Source organism: Telmatherina bonti (assembly GCF_933228915.1).
Source record: "Telmatherina bonti genome assembly, chromosome: 13".
NCBI classification, from domain to species: domain Eukaryota; kingdom Metazoa; phylum Chordata; class Actinopteri; order Atheriniformes; family Telmatherinidae; genus Telmatherina; species Telmatherina bonti.
The window spans coordinates 39,656,119-39,676,229 of NC_136611.1; the positions used below are offsets into that span (position 1 = coordinate 39,656,119).

At 44.3% G+C, this 20,111-nt stretch overlaps 1 protein-coding gene across 4 annotated transcripts in view; it reads right to left on the reverse strand.

The window, feature by feature from the left end:
* Nucleotides 1-9,425, reverse strand: part of LOC306764855 (dynamin-1) — a gene marked incomplete at both ends in the record, with an annotated part of 82,842 nt that extends 73,417 nt beyond the window's left edge. For all 4 annotated transcript variants that reach the window (XM_079252140.1, XM_079252142.1, XM_079252141.1 and 1 more), the window contains one exon: nt 9,265-9,425. In XM_079252140.1, the coding sequence (XP_079108266.1) occupies nt 9,265-9,425 (161 nt within the window). The remainder of the gene's footprint in view (nt 1-9,264) is intronic.
* Nucleotides 9,426-20,111: the final 10,686 nt, after the last annotated feature.

Consider the following 20,111-nt stretch of genomic DNA (forward strand, 5'->3'; position numbering starts at 1 on the left):
CTCAGAGAGAGAGACAGAGAGCAGAGAGTCCGACCCGAACCATGTCCCTCTAACTCTGTCTCCGGAGCGGCCCATCTCTTCCCACCTCTACAACCCAGTCCGAGGAGCCCATGCTGTTGGGCCAAGCCCATATTTCTTTGGAGGAACGACAGCGGAGAAGAGACTCGGGTGACTGTTTTTATTGTGGGAAACCTGGAGAAAGAATATCTGTCTGCCCGGAACGATCAAAAGAGCAGGGTCATCAGTAGCGGTGGGAGTACTGACGACCACAACAACTTCCCAGGTAATCCCCCACCCTAAAACGCTTATCTCAGTGGTCCTGTGTATAAAAGGTTTTACTCATTCAGCACAAGCTTTAGTAGATTCAGGAGCTGAAGCAAACTTTATTGACAAGGAATTGGCTGATAAGATTAGGAACTTCTCACTACTCCCATTTCTGCCCGTTCTCTTAATGGTAGCATTCTCTACTCCACAGGTGTCAAACTCCAGTCCTAGAGGGCCGGTTTCCTGCAAGTTTTTGTTGTCTCCATGCTCCAACACACCTGACCAACATTTATAAATAGGTTGATGAGAAGCTGCTGGATCCATTTGGTTTGAATCAGCTGTGTTGGTAAAGAGAAACAACAAAAACCTGCAGGATACCGGCCCTTGAGGACTGGAGTTTGACACCCCTGCTCTACTCTATCACTCAACAGTCAACCCCAATTAAACAGATAGTTTCAGGTAATCACCAGGAATTCATCCATTTTTTCATTGTGAACTCGTCTGAGTCTCCCCTGGTTTTGGGGCATCCTTGGCTGTCTCTACACAATCCCCATCTGGATTGGAAAACAGGAAGGATTGTGAATTGGAGCACTAATTGTCATGCTACTTGTCTTCATTCTGCTGTCCCAACTAGTTCATCCACTTCCACTCTTTGTCCTGCATCTCCGGATTTTTCAGGCATCCCACAGGTCTACCATGACCTCAGTAAAGTGTTTTGTAAGGAGAGGGCCCTTTCTCTTCCACCTAACCAGCCCTATGACTCTGCTATTTACTTATTGCCAGGTGCTCCATTGCCAACCAGTCGTCTTTACAACCTGTCCAAACCAGAGACCGAGGCCATGGAGAAATATATCTTATTCCCTGGCTGCAGGATTAATCAGACCCTCTTCTTCTCCTATGGGTGCAGGATTCTTTTTTGTGTCCAAGAAAGACTGTTCTCTTCGGCCCTGCATTGACTATCGTAAGTGAAATGCCATAACCATTAAGAACAAATATCCCCTTCCTCTTCTTGAGTCTGCCTTCAACTCCCTCCACGGTTCCACAATCTTCACCAAGTTGGATCTCCGCAATGCTTAACACCTGCTCAGAATTAAGGAGGGAGACGAATGGAAGACAGCCTTCAAGACACCACTTGGTCCTTTTGAGTATCTGGTCATGTCTTTCGGACTTTGCAACGCTCTTGCTGTCTTCCAGGCTTTGATTAATGACGTGCTAAGAGATTTCTTAAACCACTTTGTCTTTGTCTATCTCGATGATATTCTCATCTTCTCCCGGAATCAGTCTGAACATATACATCATGTCCGACAAGCCCTGCAGAGATTACTGGAGAACCGCTTATTTGTTAAAGCCGAGAAGTGTGATTTCCACAAAGACAACATTTCTTTTCTCGGTTATATTTTCAAGCGTGGGCAAGTCAAAGCAGATCCAGAGAAGGTCCAAGCTGTTCCCGATTGGCCTGTGCCATCCTCCGTAAAACAACTACAGCACTTTTTGGGTTTTGCCAATTTCTACCGTCGTTTTATCTGTAATTACAGTCATATAGCAGCACCTCTCACACAGCTGACATCCCATTCAGTTTCGTTCATCTGGTCAGAGGTGGCAGCTCAGGCTTTTTCCCAGTTAAAGAACCTATTCACCACAGCTCCAGTTCTTCTCCATCCTGATCTCAACCGTCAGTTTGTGGTTGAAGTGGATGCTTCTGATGTAGGCGTTGGGGCTGTGCTGTCCCAGCGATCTTCTGAGACTCAGAAATTGCATACTTGTTCCTTTTTCTCCCGTCGCCTGACACCCGCAGAATGTAATTACCATGTTGGTGACCGAGAGCTCTTGGCCATCAAACTTGCCCTGCAACAATGGCGCCATTGGTTAGAGGAGTCCAAGCTGCCATTCCTCATCTGGACGGACCACAAGAACCTGGAATACCTGCAATCGGCTTAACAAATTAATCCTCATTGGGCTCTTTTCTTTAACCAATTTCATTTTTCCTTGTCATACCGACCTGGATCCAAAAACCAGACTCCCTCTCTCGTCAGTTCACACCTAAGACCCGATCTTGCCTGTAACTTGTGTCATAGCTGCTGTATCCTGGGAGGTGGAGGACAAGGTTAGATATGCTCAACAGCAACAGCCTGACCCCAGTACAGGACCCCATGTTCGTCTTTTGTGCCCGATGCAGTTCGTTCACTGGTTCTCCAATGGGACCATTCCTCCCGCCTAGCTTGCCATCCTGGTTCTGAGCGCATTCTTTCTCTGCTAAAGCGTAGGTTCTGGTGGCCCACTATGTAAAGGGATGTTTGGGAGTTTGTGGCAGCTTGCACCACCTGTGCCCACAGTAAAGCATCATTTCGACCACCTGCTGGACTTCTTCACCCATTACCTGTTCCCAGCGGACCATGGTTACACATCACCTTTGTCACTGGTGTCCCAGCCTCACAAGGTAACACCACTATTCTCACTGTTGTTGATCGCTTTTCCAAATCCGTACACTTTGTTACTTTTCCTAAACTCCCCACTGCCAGGGAGACTGCTAACCTGCTCGTTCATCATGTTTTTCGGCTTCATGGCATACCTAAGGACATAGTATCGGACAGGGGACCTCAGTTTACTTCGCAAGTATGGAGATCCTTCTGTCACTCTCTCGGGGCCACAGTGAGTCTGTCGTCAGGTTTCCATCCCCAGACAAATAGTCAAGCTGAAAGAACGTATCAGGATTTGGAGATTGCCTTACGGTGTGTGGCTGAATCCAACCCCTCCTCCTGGAGTGAGCACCTGGATTGGGTTGAGTATGCTCACAACTCCCTTACCTCTTCTGCTTCAGGGTTATCACCTTTCAAATGCTCTCAAGAATATCAGCCACCACCGTTTCCAGCACAGGAGGTGAAGAAGGAGGTTTCTGTGCCATCGGTCCAGCTACACATCCGCCGCTGCCGACGGATTTGGAGGAAGGCTCAGGCTGCGCTCCTTCGCGCTTCTGAACGTACTCGCCGCATAGCGGATCGTCATCGGAATCCTGGACCCCATTACACACCTGGTCAAAAGGTTTGGTTATCAGCAAAGAACATTCCATTACGTACTGATGCCAAGAAGTTGGCCCCCTGCTTCCTGGGACCTTTTGAGGTTGAGCGGATCATTAATCCCACCGTGGTCAGACTGAAACTCCCCAGTTCCATGAGAGTCCACCCTTCTTTCCATGTCTCCCAATTCAAGCCTGTTTCCTCTAGTCCTCTCGTCCCTCCTTCCAGACCCCCTCCTCCCGCCCGGCTTGTGGCGGGTCGTCCTGCCTATTCTGTCCGACGTCTCCTGGATGTGCAGCATCGGGGTCGTGGCTTCCAATTCCTGGTGGACTGGGAGGGGTATGGTCCTGAGGAGGATGCCTGGGTTCCGCGCTCTTTTATTCTGGATGCGTCCCTGGTCCGGGATTTTCGTCGTGCTCATCCGGAGAAATCTCGGTCGCCTGGTGTCTCCTGTGCAGGGGGGGGTACTGTTGTGGTTCCTGCTCTGACCTGTACTGCAGTGGGTGTGCCTGTTTCCCTGGCAACCAAGTCCACACCAGGTTCTCATCTGGAAATCAGCAGCAGCAAGATAAAAGGCCAGCTCAGTTCACCAGTCATTGCCTGATTGTTGTTTCATCAGTGGTAACAGCTCTCGGCCATTGCAGCATTTCTGCCTAAGTAATCATTCGCTTTGTCTAACAACTGTCTGTTCTGTCACCAGTGCGTGATTCTTGCCTGCCTGCCCGTCAACCTGCCTGCCTGGCAACCTACCATTCGGCCCAGGAAAACAATAAAATCCCTTCCTAGAATCCACATCCAATCTGCACTTGGGTCCTTGTTTTGTCCTACACCCCAGCAACTGCATTAAGATATGCCGATTTTAAACATTTATGCCAAAAGGATGAAATTGTAACAAAGCAAACTGATCCAAACCGTATTTATAGAACAGTTAAAGCAGTGGCAGAAACATGTCATTTTAAAACAAAAAGTACCTTTGCATGATGTAATAAATGCAACGTATGAAAATAGATGCTCTAGGGGGGACTTTTCAAATGATGAGATAAATCTGTGGTACTACGACCTTTTGTGGCGACACTTCTGCAACATACTTTGCATACGACAGTTGTTTGGTCAACATCTTCTCTCCGGTATCAAAACCACCGCCAGATGATGGATCCTGCACTATTTTTCTTCTATTCTTTTTTTGCCACTGAAACAGTCTATCCCTTTGAAAAATTATTTTGAATACCATTAAAACCACATTGTATAAATCTGCTTTGTCCTGCTTTATTAAATGTTAGATTATCAAATATCAAATTTAACCAAAGGATTGTTGTGTTTTATGGAATAGCTGCATGTTCAACCCTCCTCCTCTATCTGGGCTTGGGACTGCACAGTGACCCAAAAGAGACACTTTGACAGAGATACGTTTGTTTTTTTCTATAATTGTTTTTTTTTTGTTGTTGTTTTTTTTGTTGGTTTTTTTTGTGGCTTGCTTTGGGTTGAACTAGGCTTTGCTTTATGAATATATATTTTTGTATTTTTTAATCGCAGAGTTTAGCGTAGAAATCAGTCTTATAATCCAGGCAGAATGTCCTCGTATCGTCTCTAATAAACGGCTTCAGCCAGCTTTTAATTCAGGGTTTGCTTCCCACTCCTTTCTGTACTTTCTAGAGACATGAGGAGCTAGATAAATATGCTTGTGTCACACACAGTGGATGAGGTGAGTAAGTGACAGAGGCTGTGAATGTAATCAAATAGAATGAATTATTTTTGCGTGACGTGAAAAACGTTGTAATTTACGTCCCACTCTGTAATCCAGAGCGGGATCAGTGGCGGATTTGGCTGTTCATTGTGACTGTAGGTGGAGTCGTGCAGGTGTCCTCTCTGCTCCTCTGACTGGCTGCAGCTGCAGCCGGAGCGACTGAGTGCTTTAGGACGGGGAGAGACTCTCCTTCTGACAATAACTTTACAATATGCGCTTTAAAGTCAGTCGCCAAAACACCAGGAAAGTCTCCAATAACTCCTGTAAAAGCTGCTAGATTTGTCGCTTTTCACAAGAAGTCGCCAGATTTAGCGAGAAAGTGTCTCCACGCTGCCTCTCATGACGTAGCACGTAGCTCACGTTATGTACGTAACGAGGTGCGCTTGTTTTAACTCTCCGTGCAAAGCGGTGCAGAGTCGAGGAGGAGGGAGGAAACCCCGCCCACAGCTAAAAACACCTGCGTGACAACAGGATACTCCAATATGATGAATATAGGCATTTTCTATATCGCACAGAGGACTAGCCACGATATCTCCAGTATATTCGATATATCGCCCAGACCTATGTTCAAATCAGATCAGTTGCTGGAACCCAAAAACAAGCTGCTGGAACCATAACCAGTAGCTAGAACCAACCAGAACCAACTGCTGGAACCAGAACCATCTGCTGGAACCAACCAAAGCCACATACTGGAACCAGAACCAGCTGCTAAAACTAACCAGAACCAGCTACTAAATCAGAACCAGCTGAAAGAAGAAACCAGAACCATCTGCTAGAGCCGACTAAAGCCAACTACTAGAACCAGAACCAGCTGCTGGAACCAACCAGAACCAGCTGCTGGAACCAACCAGAACCAGCTGCTAGAGCCGACCAAAGCCAACTACTGGAACCAACCAGAACCAGCTGCTGGAACCAACCAGAACCAGCTGCTGGAACCAACCAGAACCAGCTGCTGGAACCAACCAGAACCAGCTGCTGGAACTAATCAGAACCAGCTGCTGGAACTAACCAGAACCAACTGCTGGAACTAATCAGAACCAGCTGCTGGAACCAACCAGAACCAGCTGCTGGAACCAACCAGAACCAACTGCTGGAACTAACCAGAACCAGCTGCTAGAGCCGACCAAAGCCAACTACTAGAACCAGAACCAGCTGCTGGAACCAACCAGAACCAGCTGCTAGAGCGGACCAAAGCCAACTACTAGAACCAGAACCAGCTGCTGGAACCAACCAGAACCAGCTGCTGGAACCAACCAGAACCAGCTCCTGGAACCAACCAGAACCAGCTGCTGGAACCAACCAGAACCAGCTGCTGGAACCAACCAGAACCAGCTGCTGGAACCAACCAGAACCAGCTGCTGGAACCAACCAGAACCAGCTGCTGGAACTAATCAGAACCAGCTGCTGGAACCAACCAGAACCAACTGCTGGAACTAATCAGAACCAGCTGCTGGAACCAACCAGAACCAGCTGCTGGAACTAACCAGAACCAGCTGCTGGAACTAACCAGAACCAGCTGCTGGAACTAACCAGAACCAGCTGCTGGAACCAGAACCAGCTGTTGGAACTAATCAGAACCAGCTGCTGGAACCAACCAGAACCAGCTGCTGGAACTAACCAGAACCAGCTGCTGGAACCAACCAGAACCAGCTGCTGGAACCAACCAGAACCAGCTGCTGGAACCAACCAGAACCAACTGCTGGAACTAACCAGAACCAGCTGCTGGAACTAACCAGAACCAGCTGCTGGAACCAACCAGAACCAGCTGCTGGAACCAACCAGAACCAACTGCTGGAACCAACCAGAACCAGCTGCTGGAACTAACCAGAACCAGCTGCTGGAACCAACCAGAACCAGCTGCTGGAACCAACCAGAACCAACTGCTGGAACTAACCAGAACCAGCTGCTGGAACTAACCAGAACCAGCTGCTGGAACCAACCAGAACCAACTGCTGGAACTAATCAGAACCAGCTGCTGGAACCAACCAGAACCAGCTGCTGGAACCAACCAGAACCAGCTGCTGGAACTAATCAGAACCAGCTGCTGGAACTAACCAGAACCAGCTGTTGGAACCAGAACCAGCTGTTGGAACTAATCAGAACCAGCTGCTGGAACTAATCAGAACCATCTGCTGGAACTAATCAGAACCAGCTGCTGGAACCAACCAGAACCAGCTGCTGGAACTAATCAGAACCAGCTGCTGGAACTAACCAGAACCAGCTGCTGGAACTAACCAGAACCAGCTGCTGGAACCAACCAGAACCAGCTGCTGGAACCAACCAGAACCAACTGCTGGAACTAACCAGAACCAGCTGCTGGAACCAACCAGAACCAACTGCTGGAACTAACCAGAACCAGCTGCTGGAACTAATCAGAACCAGCTGCTGGAACTAACCAGAACCAGCTGCTGGAACCAACCAGAACCAGCTGCTGGAACTAACCAGAACCAGCTGCTGGAACCAACCAGAACCAACTGCTGGAACCAACCAGAACCAACTGCTGGAACCAACCAGAACCAGCTGCTGGAACTAATCAGAACCAGCTGCTGGAACCAACCAGAACCAACTGCTGGAACTAATCAGAACCAACTGCTGGAACTAACCAGAACCAGCTGCTGGAACTAACCAGAACCAGCTGCTGGAACTAATCAGAACCAGCTGCTGGAACCAACCAGAACCAACTGCTGGAACCAACCAGAACCAACTGCTGGAACCAACCAGAACCAGCTGCTGGAACTAATCAGAACCAGCTGCTGGAACTAACCAGAACCAGCTGCTGGAACCAACCAGAACCAACTGCTGGAACCAACCAGAACCAACTGCTGGAACTAACCAGAACCAACTGCTGGAACTAACCAGAACCAGCTGCTGGAACTAATCAGAACCAGCTGCTGGAACCAACCAGAACCAACTGCTGGAACTAATCAGAACCAACTGCTGGAACTAACCAGAACCAGCTGCTGGAACTAACCAGAACCAGCTGCTGGAACTAATCAGAACCAGCTGCTGGAACCAACCAGAACCAACTGCTGGAACCAACCAGAACCAACTGCTGGAACTAATCAGAACCAGCTGCTGGAACCAACCAGAACCAACTGCTGGAACTAATCAGAACCAGCTGCTGGAACTAATCAGAACCAGCTGCTGGAACTAACCAGAACCAGCTGCTGGAACTAATCAGAACCAGCTGCTGGAACTAATCAGAACCAGCTGCTGGAACTAACCAGAACCAGCTGCTGGAACCAACCAGAACCAGCTGCTGGAACCAACCAGAACCAGCTGCTGGAACCAACCAGAACCAGCTGCTGGAACCAACCAGAACCAGCTGCTGGAACTAATCAGAACCAGCTGCTGGAACTAACCAGAACCAGCTGCTGGAACTAACCAGAACCAGCTGCTGGAACTAACCAGAACCAGCTGCTGGAACTAATCAGAACCAGCTGCTGGAACCAACCAGAACCAGCTGCTGGAACTAACCAGAACCAACTGCTGGAACTAATCAGAACCAGCTGCTGGAACCAACCAGAACCAGCTGCTGGAACCAACCAGAACCAGCTGCTGGAACCAATCAGAACCAGCTGCTGGAACCAACCAGAACCAGCTGCTGGAACTAATCAGAACCAGCTGCTGGAACCAACCAGAACCAGCTGCTGGAACTAATCAGAACCAGCTGCTGGAACCAACCAGAACCAGCTGCTGGAACCAACCAGAACCAACTGCTGGAACTAACCAGAACCAACTGCTGGAACTAATCAGAACCAGCTGCTGGAACCAACCAGAACCAGCTGCTGGAACCAACCAGAACCAACTGCTGGAACTAACCAGAACCAGCTGCTGGAACCAACCAGAACCAACTGCTGGAACTAACCAGAACCAGCTGCTGGAACCAACCAGAACCAACTGCTGGAACTAACCAGAACCAGCTGCTGGAACCAACCAGAACCAACTGCTGGAACTAACCAGAACCAACTGCTGGAACCAACCAGAACCAACTGCTGGAACCAACCAGAACCAGCTGCTGGAACCAGAACCAGAACCAACAGTTCTGGTGATGGAAGAAGGCGCGGGGACATTGTGACCAGTAATCCCTACAGGAGTCTGCTGGTCCCATTTTAACGGCGAACATGTGCAGAGCTGCATCGTTTTCAGAGGGTCCGCCGTCCTGAAGCCGAGCACACTGACTCACCTGGTCCGGTTCGGATAGACACACACACACAGAGAGAGAGAGAGAGAGGGACTCACTTGCCCACGAAGTTCTCCAGAACCGAGCTCTTCCCGGCGCTCTGTCCGCCCACCACCGCGATCTGCGGCAGGTCGAGGCTGGCGTTCTGTCCGATGGAGGAGAAGGCGTCCTGCAGCCGGTTCACCAGCGGGATCAGCTCCTCCATCCCCCGATTCCCCATGATGGAGGCGGCCCGAGGACACCACGGGGAGAGACGGGATGCTGCGGACCTGTCAGCGGCACCAACGCTGTCACGCGCCGCAGCGGCTCGTGAATCTGATCAGTGGATCTTTAATCGATTAAATGATCGATGAGGATGAGGAAGATGATGGTGATGATGATGCTCCCGCTGTGACCTTCAGCTCCACAGTTCCACTCTCCTCCGTTGCAGGGAGGGATCGTTGGCACGCTCACGTATGCATGTCCGGTTCAGACTATCATAATAAAAGGCTAGTTCATTCTCATTCCAGCTTTTATTGTGAAAAGCGGAAGTCCAGCTCAGCTGTTCAGGTGCGGAGCTGGAGGTAGTGGGGAAGGAGGTGTTGAACACAACAGAACAAGGCATACAGGATCAATACAGGCTAAAATGAAAGTGTGCCAGGCTTCCAGAAAAAAACCCAACTTCTCTAGAAGATGACAGTTTTTGGTGGCTTTCTTATTCTCACTGTCTGTTACTGAATATATGGAGTGTTTTATATATATCAGGGTTAGGCAACTCCGGTCCTCGAGTGCCACAGTCCTGCAAATGTTAGGAGTTTCTCTGCTCTAACACACCTGGCACACATCAGATCTAATCAGAAAACTTGAGCAGAGCTTGACATCAAACTGCACAAGTCTGCTGATTGGCCATTGATTTGAATCAGGTGTGTTGCAGCAGGGAAACTCCTAACATTTGCAGGACTGTGGCACTGGAGGACCGGAGTTGCTGACCCCTGATATATATAATGAGCTCAGTGAAGTTTGGCTTGTCATGGGAGAATTTGGATTTATGGATGATAAATTTTGTCAAGTAGCAGGTTAATGTAACAGAAATGAGCTTCAAACTTACTATCATAAGATAAATATCCTAATAATACATTTTCCCAACATTATGAAAAGCGAGGGTCGATGTGGTCCATCACAAAATGGGAAAATTTACTCCAGAGACACTTTGTATATGGGCAGTGCCCCAATAAAAGTTTCTCTTTGCCATCACAAAAGCAGCAGTTAGTATTTATAGCACTATTAAATCTTTGAAAGTAGTGATTGGTTGGATAATACCTGTGCAGCATTTTGAATGAAATTTCCTTTACCTTATTATTAAAAAAGAACTTTGTGGTAACAGCTGGAGGAAAAGTTTTCTGTTTGGAGGATGATGGAGAGAAAACAAAGTTTGTTTCAGAGGCCAGTGGAAGAGAAGGGTTAGTGCAACCTCTGAACAAAGAGATGATACCTGAGGGGATTTCATCAAAAACCCACAGAAAACTTCATGTTTTAGAAACTAAGCATGGCTGTATTAATGTCCATCTGGATTAAATAACTGGTTTATTGGACAATGTCAACATGGATCCAGCTTAAAACAAATGTATCTATTCTTATACAGAATCTATTTATTGTTTCACATATTATTACAGTCATGGGGACTGAAATTATGTTTATAGATTAAAGACCATGCCAGGAACATTTGTTTATGAAAGGTAAATAATTTCAGGGTAATTATACTTGCAAAGTAAAAGAAAGTTAAGGCCACCCACCACTGAAAATACATAACATGGAATCTCTTTCCATAAAGAAGTGGGACATTTATCCAGTTCATTTTAAAAGTGTAATTTATTGTAGTGAAAATAAAGTTAAGACTGCTTTTAGAAGAATCGTTCATCAAAGCCTTTTCTTTAAGAAATGGGTACAATTCTTCCATATAAAATCTAAAAGGGCTTTTTCCATAATTTTACTTTTACGACGGTTAACATCCACTGATTGAGTAGTATAAACTAACCCTGATATTCCTTCAGCCTTTGAGAGCAAATTTCTTCCTTTTAATGGTCAGTCAAGCAGAAGCCAGAAGTTTAACTTTTTCTTTGTTTTTTCAATGATAGGATTAAAACTATTAAGACATCTCTGCATCACGTTTCTCTCAAGATGACTTCCATATAACTGGCAGTTGTTAATGGGGATATTTGAGATATGATCACCACTGCACTCCAACAATTCACAATTTTAAAGTTGCGACTCGAGGCTGTGGAAGATAACTTGAGATGGCGATGGCGAAAGGAATCTGGGAGCTGTTTTTAGAGAGTGTTGTGTCATCGGCAGGCTGACTAAAATGGATTGTCCTGTTTGCAACAGAAATGCCCTGTAAATTGCTTGATTTAATGTGGGAGCACAACAGTTGAGCAACAAGAAGAAAAAGATAAGGAGATATTGGGCAACCTTGTCGGATGCCCTGCTGGATGGCTGATGATCCGTGTTTTAATTTAATAGAGCAGTTTGGATTGCTATACAAGGGCAGGAAAACTCCCCAAACCCAAGCTTTCCAAGTGAATGGTGTGAAAATTCATGCTCCACAGCAACAAATGCTTTAAAGAAATCCAAAAGAAGAATATAGCCATTGTCTGGGATTAAATGTGAGTGATCCAGCAGGTCCAGGGCAGGTCCTATATTAAGCATAAAGCCTGATTGCTCTTCATCAATTGTAGTCTAGAACTAATGTGATACTTTGTGCAAAGGCATTGGCCAGAACTTTGTAATCATTTAATAAGCATATGGGGCGCCATTGTAAATATAAAGTACATTTTTTGGGGGTTTCGGGATTAAAGTAATCAATCCCTGAATCATGCTTGGGGCCAAAGTGCCAGTTAAAATAAATTCATTAAACAGTTGTAATCGGAAGGATGCTAATTGAGGGACAAATAATTGACAAAACTCGGATGGTAAACCATTAATACCTGGGGATTTATTCATTTTTAAACGTTGGATTGAATCCTGAATTTCTTTAAGGGACAATCACACAGGCTTTTTTCTGCAGAATCCAGTTTTGGAGTTTTCTGTAAATTGTTACAAAGCATCATGCTCACAGTATCATGTTGTACAAAGTTTTTTCATAAAAAAGTGAGCAGAATTGGGATATTGCTTTTGGATCAGCAGTTACCACCTCCTCAACTTTTAGATGAGTGATTGTATTTGATTTGGCACAATGCCTTTAAAAATTAAGAAAGTATGAAGAGTTGTGTTCTCTTTTTTCTGACTATTGTTTTCTGCACCTGACAAACGCGCTTTCAGCTCTACATTTATAGATATTATCTAATCTGTACTGCAAGTTAATTAATTCCATCTTTCCTTCTTCTCAGAGAACCTCTGGAGAAAGCTGGAAGTAAAGAGAAGTGCTCGTGACAATGTTTTGTTCCTGTGTTGTCCTTTTTTTTTAGCCATATCACGACCTTCGATATTTTGCAGATTTATACTTAAATAATTCCCAGTTTGTAGAAGAAGATCTTTCTGCTTGAGCTTTGAGAAAGTACTAGGAGATGAAAGGTGAGATATCTTTTTTCACTTTTTCACATTTAGGTAAAGAGTTGTTTAGTTTCCAGTAACTTGCTCCACTCAGATGTGCAAAAGATAAAGAGATGTAAAGAGCCTGATGATCAATCAGGGGACATGGAGGAATTTTAACAGTAACACTTTGTAATACTTTTAGAAATTAGACAATAGTCTAATCTGGATTGTTTTGGTTTGTCTTTATTACTCTAGGTGAGAGAACTTGAATCAGGAAATTTAGCTCTCCAAATGTGTACTAGATCAAACTTCTCTTTAAAAGCTTGAAGCAATGTGCTTCTGCTTGTACTGGTAGGCGGCCATTTATCAATAGTTGGATGAAGAATAACATTACATTACTTACAACATTAATAACATTGATATCACCCCCAATGAGAATGTAAGAATTTGGAAATTTTGTGAAACAAATTTCAAGTTTTTCATGAAGAACACTGAATAACTGAACATTTCCTGCAGGCAAGTTGTATCTGTAAACATTAACAAATATAAAAGTGGACTTGTTGTAGTTGATTACATAAAATGACCTCCGGGATCTTCAGATGTATGCAAAATTTTACCATCAAAAGGTATTTTCCATAGTTAATACACCTGCTGAAAACCAAAGATCATTACCCCATGGAGTTCTCCAAAACTTAGCATCTTCCAAAACAGAATGAGATTCTTTACAGAAACAAAAATTAGTATTCATCTGCCTTTGAAAAAAAAAAACAAAGCCTTACATTTCACAGTATTTTTTAAGGCCCTAGCATTTAACAAAACTACTGACAAAGACGCCTTAAAAAAAACAAAACAGTGAAAATAGAATTCAACTAAATAAAGACCTAGAAACTCTCACTTAGCTCTAAGGCTCATCGGGATAAATACCTTTTCCAGCTGTAGAAACTAATAAGTCACTTTACTACTAACGATGTCTCTTGTTGAAGAACATTTCCATAGCTTTGAAGAGAAAAAAAAATTCATTGAGAGGACAGACCTTGAGATGGTACATCTCGTTTTCGAGGGGGTCCTCAACACATACAGACAGATACAGATAACAATACAGTCCTTACTTTGACATAACCACAGCATTCACACTAGACAAAAGCTCTCTAACCGCCCCAATAAACCCAACCCTCGGTACAAGCGAAATAAAATACATTTACCAGAAAAGTACAGTATATCCCTGGACATACACATGTAAATAACAAGCATAACTCAAAGTAAAATTGTTTCGAAGAATACAACAATGTCAGAAGCAAGAGCAAGTTGTTTGCAAGTATCTGAATATAGCTGTCCTAAAGCTTTGCTGAGAAGTGATGGATCTGATGGACACTGGTAAATTGTTCCAGTCGGATGGGGCTTGGAATGCTCGACGGCCAAATTCTTTCTCAATTTTGGGAACATAAAAACACAAGTGCTCAGTATGTCTGAGGATATATGAGGACCCAAATGGGATTAGAAATTGTTTTAAATATAATGAATAATTAAGATAGTGACATTTAAAAATAAATTGAAGCTAATGAAAATGTCTTCTTGATTTTAATGCCAACCAGTTCAGTGATGCGTACATGTGACAATGATGTGTTCTGTAAGGACACCTCAGTTCAAATCTACACAGACTATGATGAATGACATTGAGAGAATGGAGGTTTGTATCAGAGGTGTTCTGGTAAACAACATCAGCATAGTCAATACACACATTCATCCATCCATCCATTTTCTAAACCGCTTAATCCAATTCAGGGTTGCGGGGAAGCTGGAGCCTATCCCAGCTGGCTTTGGGCAACAGGCAGGGTACACCCTGGACAGCTTGCCAGTCCATCGCAGGGTCACACAGAGAGACAAACAACCACTCACGCTCACACTCACTCCTAGGGGCAATTTAGAGTGACCAATTAACCTATCATGCATGTCTTTGGATGACAGAGAGAACCCACGCATACATGGGGAGAACATGCAAACTCCACACAGAAAGGCCACTGACCAAATTCCTCCCCAGCCAAGGATTGAATTTATATAAAACGTGCGTATTAGTGTTGGGTGGAAGTGGAAACATCCCCGGAAGCCTTTCTGTTGAAGACGGACGGGTTTATACGTCTGGACGCTTTGTTTGCAGCAAAACTTTCCACAAGGCTGAACTCTCGCAAACGCGTTTTTTTTATTTTCTCCCTGGGATGTCGACATCCCGGGGACCTATTTGCATTAACCAGCTCCTTTTCCAGAATAAATACAGCTGCTGGACCTGCCTCAGTTGCTATTAGCAACAAGCTGTGTGAAGATGTGCGAGCAGCCATCATGTCCACTGCTCGGTTGTCTGTTAGCAAAACCAACATCGGAAGGTTTTTTTTTTTTCTCTCCCTTCATCAGCGGACCAAACTACCAGGGACAGATGGATTACATTATTTTTTGCTGATAATGCACCTGCATCTCTGCCGGCTGCGGCCTGTTTGGGCCAAACATTTTGCTAACATTTGGGAAAATACCAGGTGAAGATGGCATCAAGCCGGTTGGTAAGAGGGGGAATTGCAACTTTTAAGAGGCTCAGCATCAATGCAGTCGGTAAGTGTCGCTACTGCTATAAAGTTCTGCTTTGTCGTGACTGAGACGTGACTTGAGCTGCCGATAATGCTAATGAGACGAGCCTGAAGGTCTAACGTCCCCAGGTTTTATTTTCATATATCTATCCTATGCTCTGCCACGTAAATGTTTGTAAATGACTTCTCTATTTATTATTTTTCACGCCTGCTACCACACAGTAAGTACTCATGATGGATGTAGCTTGCTCTCCATGACATGGTAGCTGTAATAATCATAATGATAATTTAACCATCACGTAGTCAGATATTGGCACCAATTGGATATTGGTATGGAGATTACTTATTTCTTTTTTTGATGTGATGTTCTACTGCCTTTTCATTTCCATCATCGGATTTATTCACCGAACCAGAATGTATACTTTTTTAATTCTGACATCTTCAGTCATGTTTGTAAAACGGGAGCTGTGCAGGATTAATATCTGCAGCTGCAGCCTCTGTGGATGTGGAGGTCTGACTCCTGGTATGATGGATATAAAAGATATGTTTTATTTTATCTACATGCAGTGAAGACACAGAGGTTAGGGAAAACTGTGTCTGTGTGTAACTGTGTGAAATAAAATAAGTGTGTTTTTAATATTCTATGTTAATATTTCAGTGTGTGAAAACCTGTTTTATTTAATCAGCTTTTTCTAAAAATAAAAGTATGCAAAGCACTTTGTGTTGCCTTTGGCATGAAAGGGCTTTATAAAGTTTTATTTGATCTATTTCTATTACAATATTTGATTACTCTTAAACTGCAGCTATTTACACCTACAATCCATTTATGTGATGATCTGATATTTTTCAAACTTGTATTTGCAGATTTTAGTCCAGCACATCTCACGCCATGCGCAGCACCAGCGGTCTACTGATGTCTAAAAGTTGATGTTGGAGCAGACTGACCCTACAATGCAGGCAACAACTGGAACACAGCTTCATCAAGGACTTTTTACACACAGAAAATGATAATAAATCAAACACATATACATTCTTAATGGAAGCTAAGATGCACTTTTATTGCTCGTTCTGATGTCAGTATCTGGTTCTGTGCAGAAAAGGAACCCAGACGACAGCAGTGAAGGTAACATCTCTGCTCAGTCTGGAGGAAGATGATGATGATGATGATGAAGAGTGTTGTGGAGGCTTGCTGATCCGGCTCCAGAACCACAAGAGTCTACATAAAACCCAGAAAACTCAGCTACTGTGTTAACAGAATCAATAACTAAGAGTGAAAATTATCATTTTTATTTTATTACATTGAAAATGAGCATTGGTTTTATTTCTGTACACTAATAAAGATATTGTGTTTTAAAGAGCTGTATTTTTTTGTTTTACTTCAGCTTTACATTTTACATTCAGAAGTCAGATGCATAAATGTGTATATGGTAAAGTTCTGTATTTACTTTATTTCAATTGCTTTTGTCCTAAGTGACTGCAGCAAAGTTACTATTTCTCATATTTAATATGAAATGGCAAGAACATATATAATCACCTTTTATAGTTATTTGCAATTTGATTAGCTTTATTTCTGAATCTGGGCATTGAAGAGAAACTTGCCTCTCATTCCCTCCGACAGGTAAATGTACATAATCCTGCTCATAAATGTTTCCTGCATTTTGTAATGAAAAAGCATTGAAGCAGACTGGTTCCACGCCAGGATGTTGGGTCAGACACGGAGGAGTTTGGACCTGCTTTATCCTTCTGAGGACCGAAGGAAATGAAAAGAAAAAATGTTATTTTCTAAGAACAGTAATAATATCTTGCTGTCTATTTCTGTTGGCATGTGCAGCTTAACAAACAATTAGACCAACATAATAGATGGTAAGTGATGCTGGAATATATAAAACACGAGATAATAGCAGGAAGCCTGATCAATGATACAAGATATCTGACTTCATGTTATTTATCTGTACAGTAACACAGCAGCCCACATCAGTGGCTGCATCAACCAGAGATCTGTCATGTTGACATAACGACATTTTTCACATTCCTGACTAAAACGGGAAATATAAATAAGCTGATTAATTTAGAAAAACACTTGACGGTAAATAAAACCTCAATAAAAGCGCAGCTTCGTGAAACTCCGTGTGGTTAAAATGTGTGTGTGCTTATCTGGGTGCAGACCGGCTGTAATACCGGCAGCTGAACATTGACCGTACCGACCGGTTCAGTCAACACCCGTTTCATTTTTTACATCTGTAACCTCGGATTGTGTTAAAAAGTACATTTATTGTTTAAAAAAACGGTCCAACACGGAATAAAACTGAGACGTATTAACATGAACGACATGCCTCGTTGTCAACATGCTATCTGAACAGGCAAGGCAAGCAGACATTAAAAGTGAGGACTTTACCATTCAGAGACAGTTTGTTGTAAACGTGCTCCTTCCACCATCTCGGTATCTTCTCTCTCAGGCTCAGAGTCCGGTTCAGACATAAATGCTGAATTCAGAAAGCTACTGCTGTCAGGTTAGCTGCTATCACTAGCCGCTAATGTTTTTAGCATGGAGACTACTGGCCTCGCCCCCCTTCCGACTCCGGACTTCCAGCGACCAATCAGCGAGCACCTCATGAACATTATTTTAATCGATGTCGCGGTTGGTGAAAATCTTACATGAATTCTCACGAGAAAAGTTTTGTTATGAATAAAGTGTCAGAAAAAGCACTTTTTTTTTTGTTTAATAAATTTTTGAATAGTTACTCAAAAACAGAGGACAATGGGCACATGAAAAGATCAGGTTATGACACCTTTAAATATTAAAATAATGAGCAATTAAATGAGCAATTCCAGGTATATGTGCAAATGTGCATCAGCATACATTTTGTCAAAGTTTGGCCCGAGGGAAGAAACCTGTGTCTACTGGTATTTGAGAATTGGGCTCTAAACCGCCTACCAGATGGGAGAAGTTTGAACAGAGTGTGTGGGACGTGAGGGGTTTGCACAAATGTCCCCCACTTGTTTCCCAACCCAGGACAGATACAAGTCCTTGATGGAGGGCAAGTTGACCCCGATCATTCTCTCTGCTGACCTGATAGTCCATAACAGTCTCTGCTTATCCAGTTTGGTAGTGGATCTAAACCAGACTCTATCGGAAGTGCAGAGTACAGACTAGATGATGGCGATGTAGAATGTGATCCGCCGTTAAACTTTCTGATCTGTCACCCTGCAGCTCAGCCATGGACCAGTACACAGCTTCCACAAAACACAAACTAAGAAGTGCAAGGAGGACTACAGGAAGAAGTTAGAAAGTCAGCTCCAGCAGAATAACCTGAGGGATGTGTGGTCTGGAATGAAGAAGATCACCGGCTTCAAGTTAAAGGGGGACCAGCCTGATGGAGGTCTGGACAGAGCTAATGAGCTGAACATATTCTTCAACAGGTTCAGTTCACCCCCTACCTCCAGCCCAACAGACCACACACCCTCCATAAGCCCACTGCTTTCCTGTCACGCCTCCAATCTGTCACCCTGCAGCTCAGTCATGGACCAGAACACAGCTTCATCTCCCTCCACATCAGGACATCCTGAGACCTCCACCTTGTTTGTCTCCTGCAATCAGGTTAAGAAGCAACTTGAGAAACTGAACCAGAACAAGACTGCAGGTCCAGATGGTGTCAGTCCCAGAGTTCTCAAGACCTGCTCAGAACAACTATGTCCGGTTCTCCAGCACCTTTTCAACACCAGTCTGAGACAAAATAGAGTCCCAGTGCTGTGGAAAACCTCCTGCCTTGTTCCAGTGGCTAAAAAAACCCAACCAGCTGAACCAAGTGACTACAGACCAGTTGCCCTGACATCTCACATCATGAAAGTCCTGGAGAGACTCTTACTGGCTCACCTCAACAAGCAAGTAAACACCTTTCAGGACCCATTCCAGTTTGCATATCGTAATGGACTTGGGGTTGAAGATGCCATCATATACCTGCTCCAGAGAGCACACTCTCATCTGGACCATTCAGGCAGCACTCTGAGGGTCATGTTCTTTCATTTCTCAGTGTTTTTAATACCATTCAGCCTGCTTTGTTATGTGAGAAGCTCCATAAATTCCAGGTGGATACCTCCACAACCACCTGGATCTATGACTACCTCACAAACAGACCCCAGTTTGTGAGACTGAAAGGTTGTGTGTCTGAGATGGAGGTCAGCAGCACTGGTGCACCACAAGGAACTGTACTCTGGCCATTCCTCTTCACTCTGTACACCTCAGACTTCCAGTACAACTCTGAGTCCTGTCATCTGCAGAAATACTCTGATGACTCTGCAGTTGTGGGGTGTATCAGGGATGGACAAGAAGCAGAGTACAGAGAACTGGTCAGTCAGTTTGTTAAATGGTGCGGTAACAATCATCTCATATTAAATAGCAGCAAAACAAAAGAGATGATTGTTGACTTCAGGAGGAAGAAGAATAAACAAAGCACTGTTTCCATCCTGGGAGAGGAGGTGGAGGTGGTGGAGGAATACAAGTATCTTGGAGTTCAGCTGGACAACAAACTGGACTGGAAATGCAACACTGACTACATCTACAAGAAAGGTCAGAGCAGACTGTACTTCTTAAGGAAGCTGAGATGGTTTAACGTCTGCACCAAGATGTTGCATATCTTCTAGAAGTCTGTTGTGGAGAGTGCAGTCAGCTTTGCAGCATCTGCTGGGGTAGTAGCATCAGAACCAGAGACTTGAAGAGAATCAACAAACTGATCCAGAAAGCTGCTTCTGTGCTTGGAGTAACTCTGGAGCCGCTGGAGCTGATTGTCCAAAGAAGAATGCTGCACAAGCTGATGAAGATGATG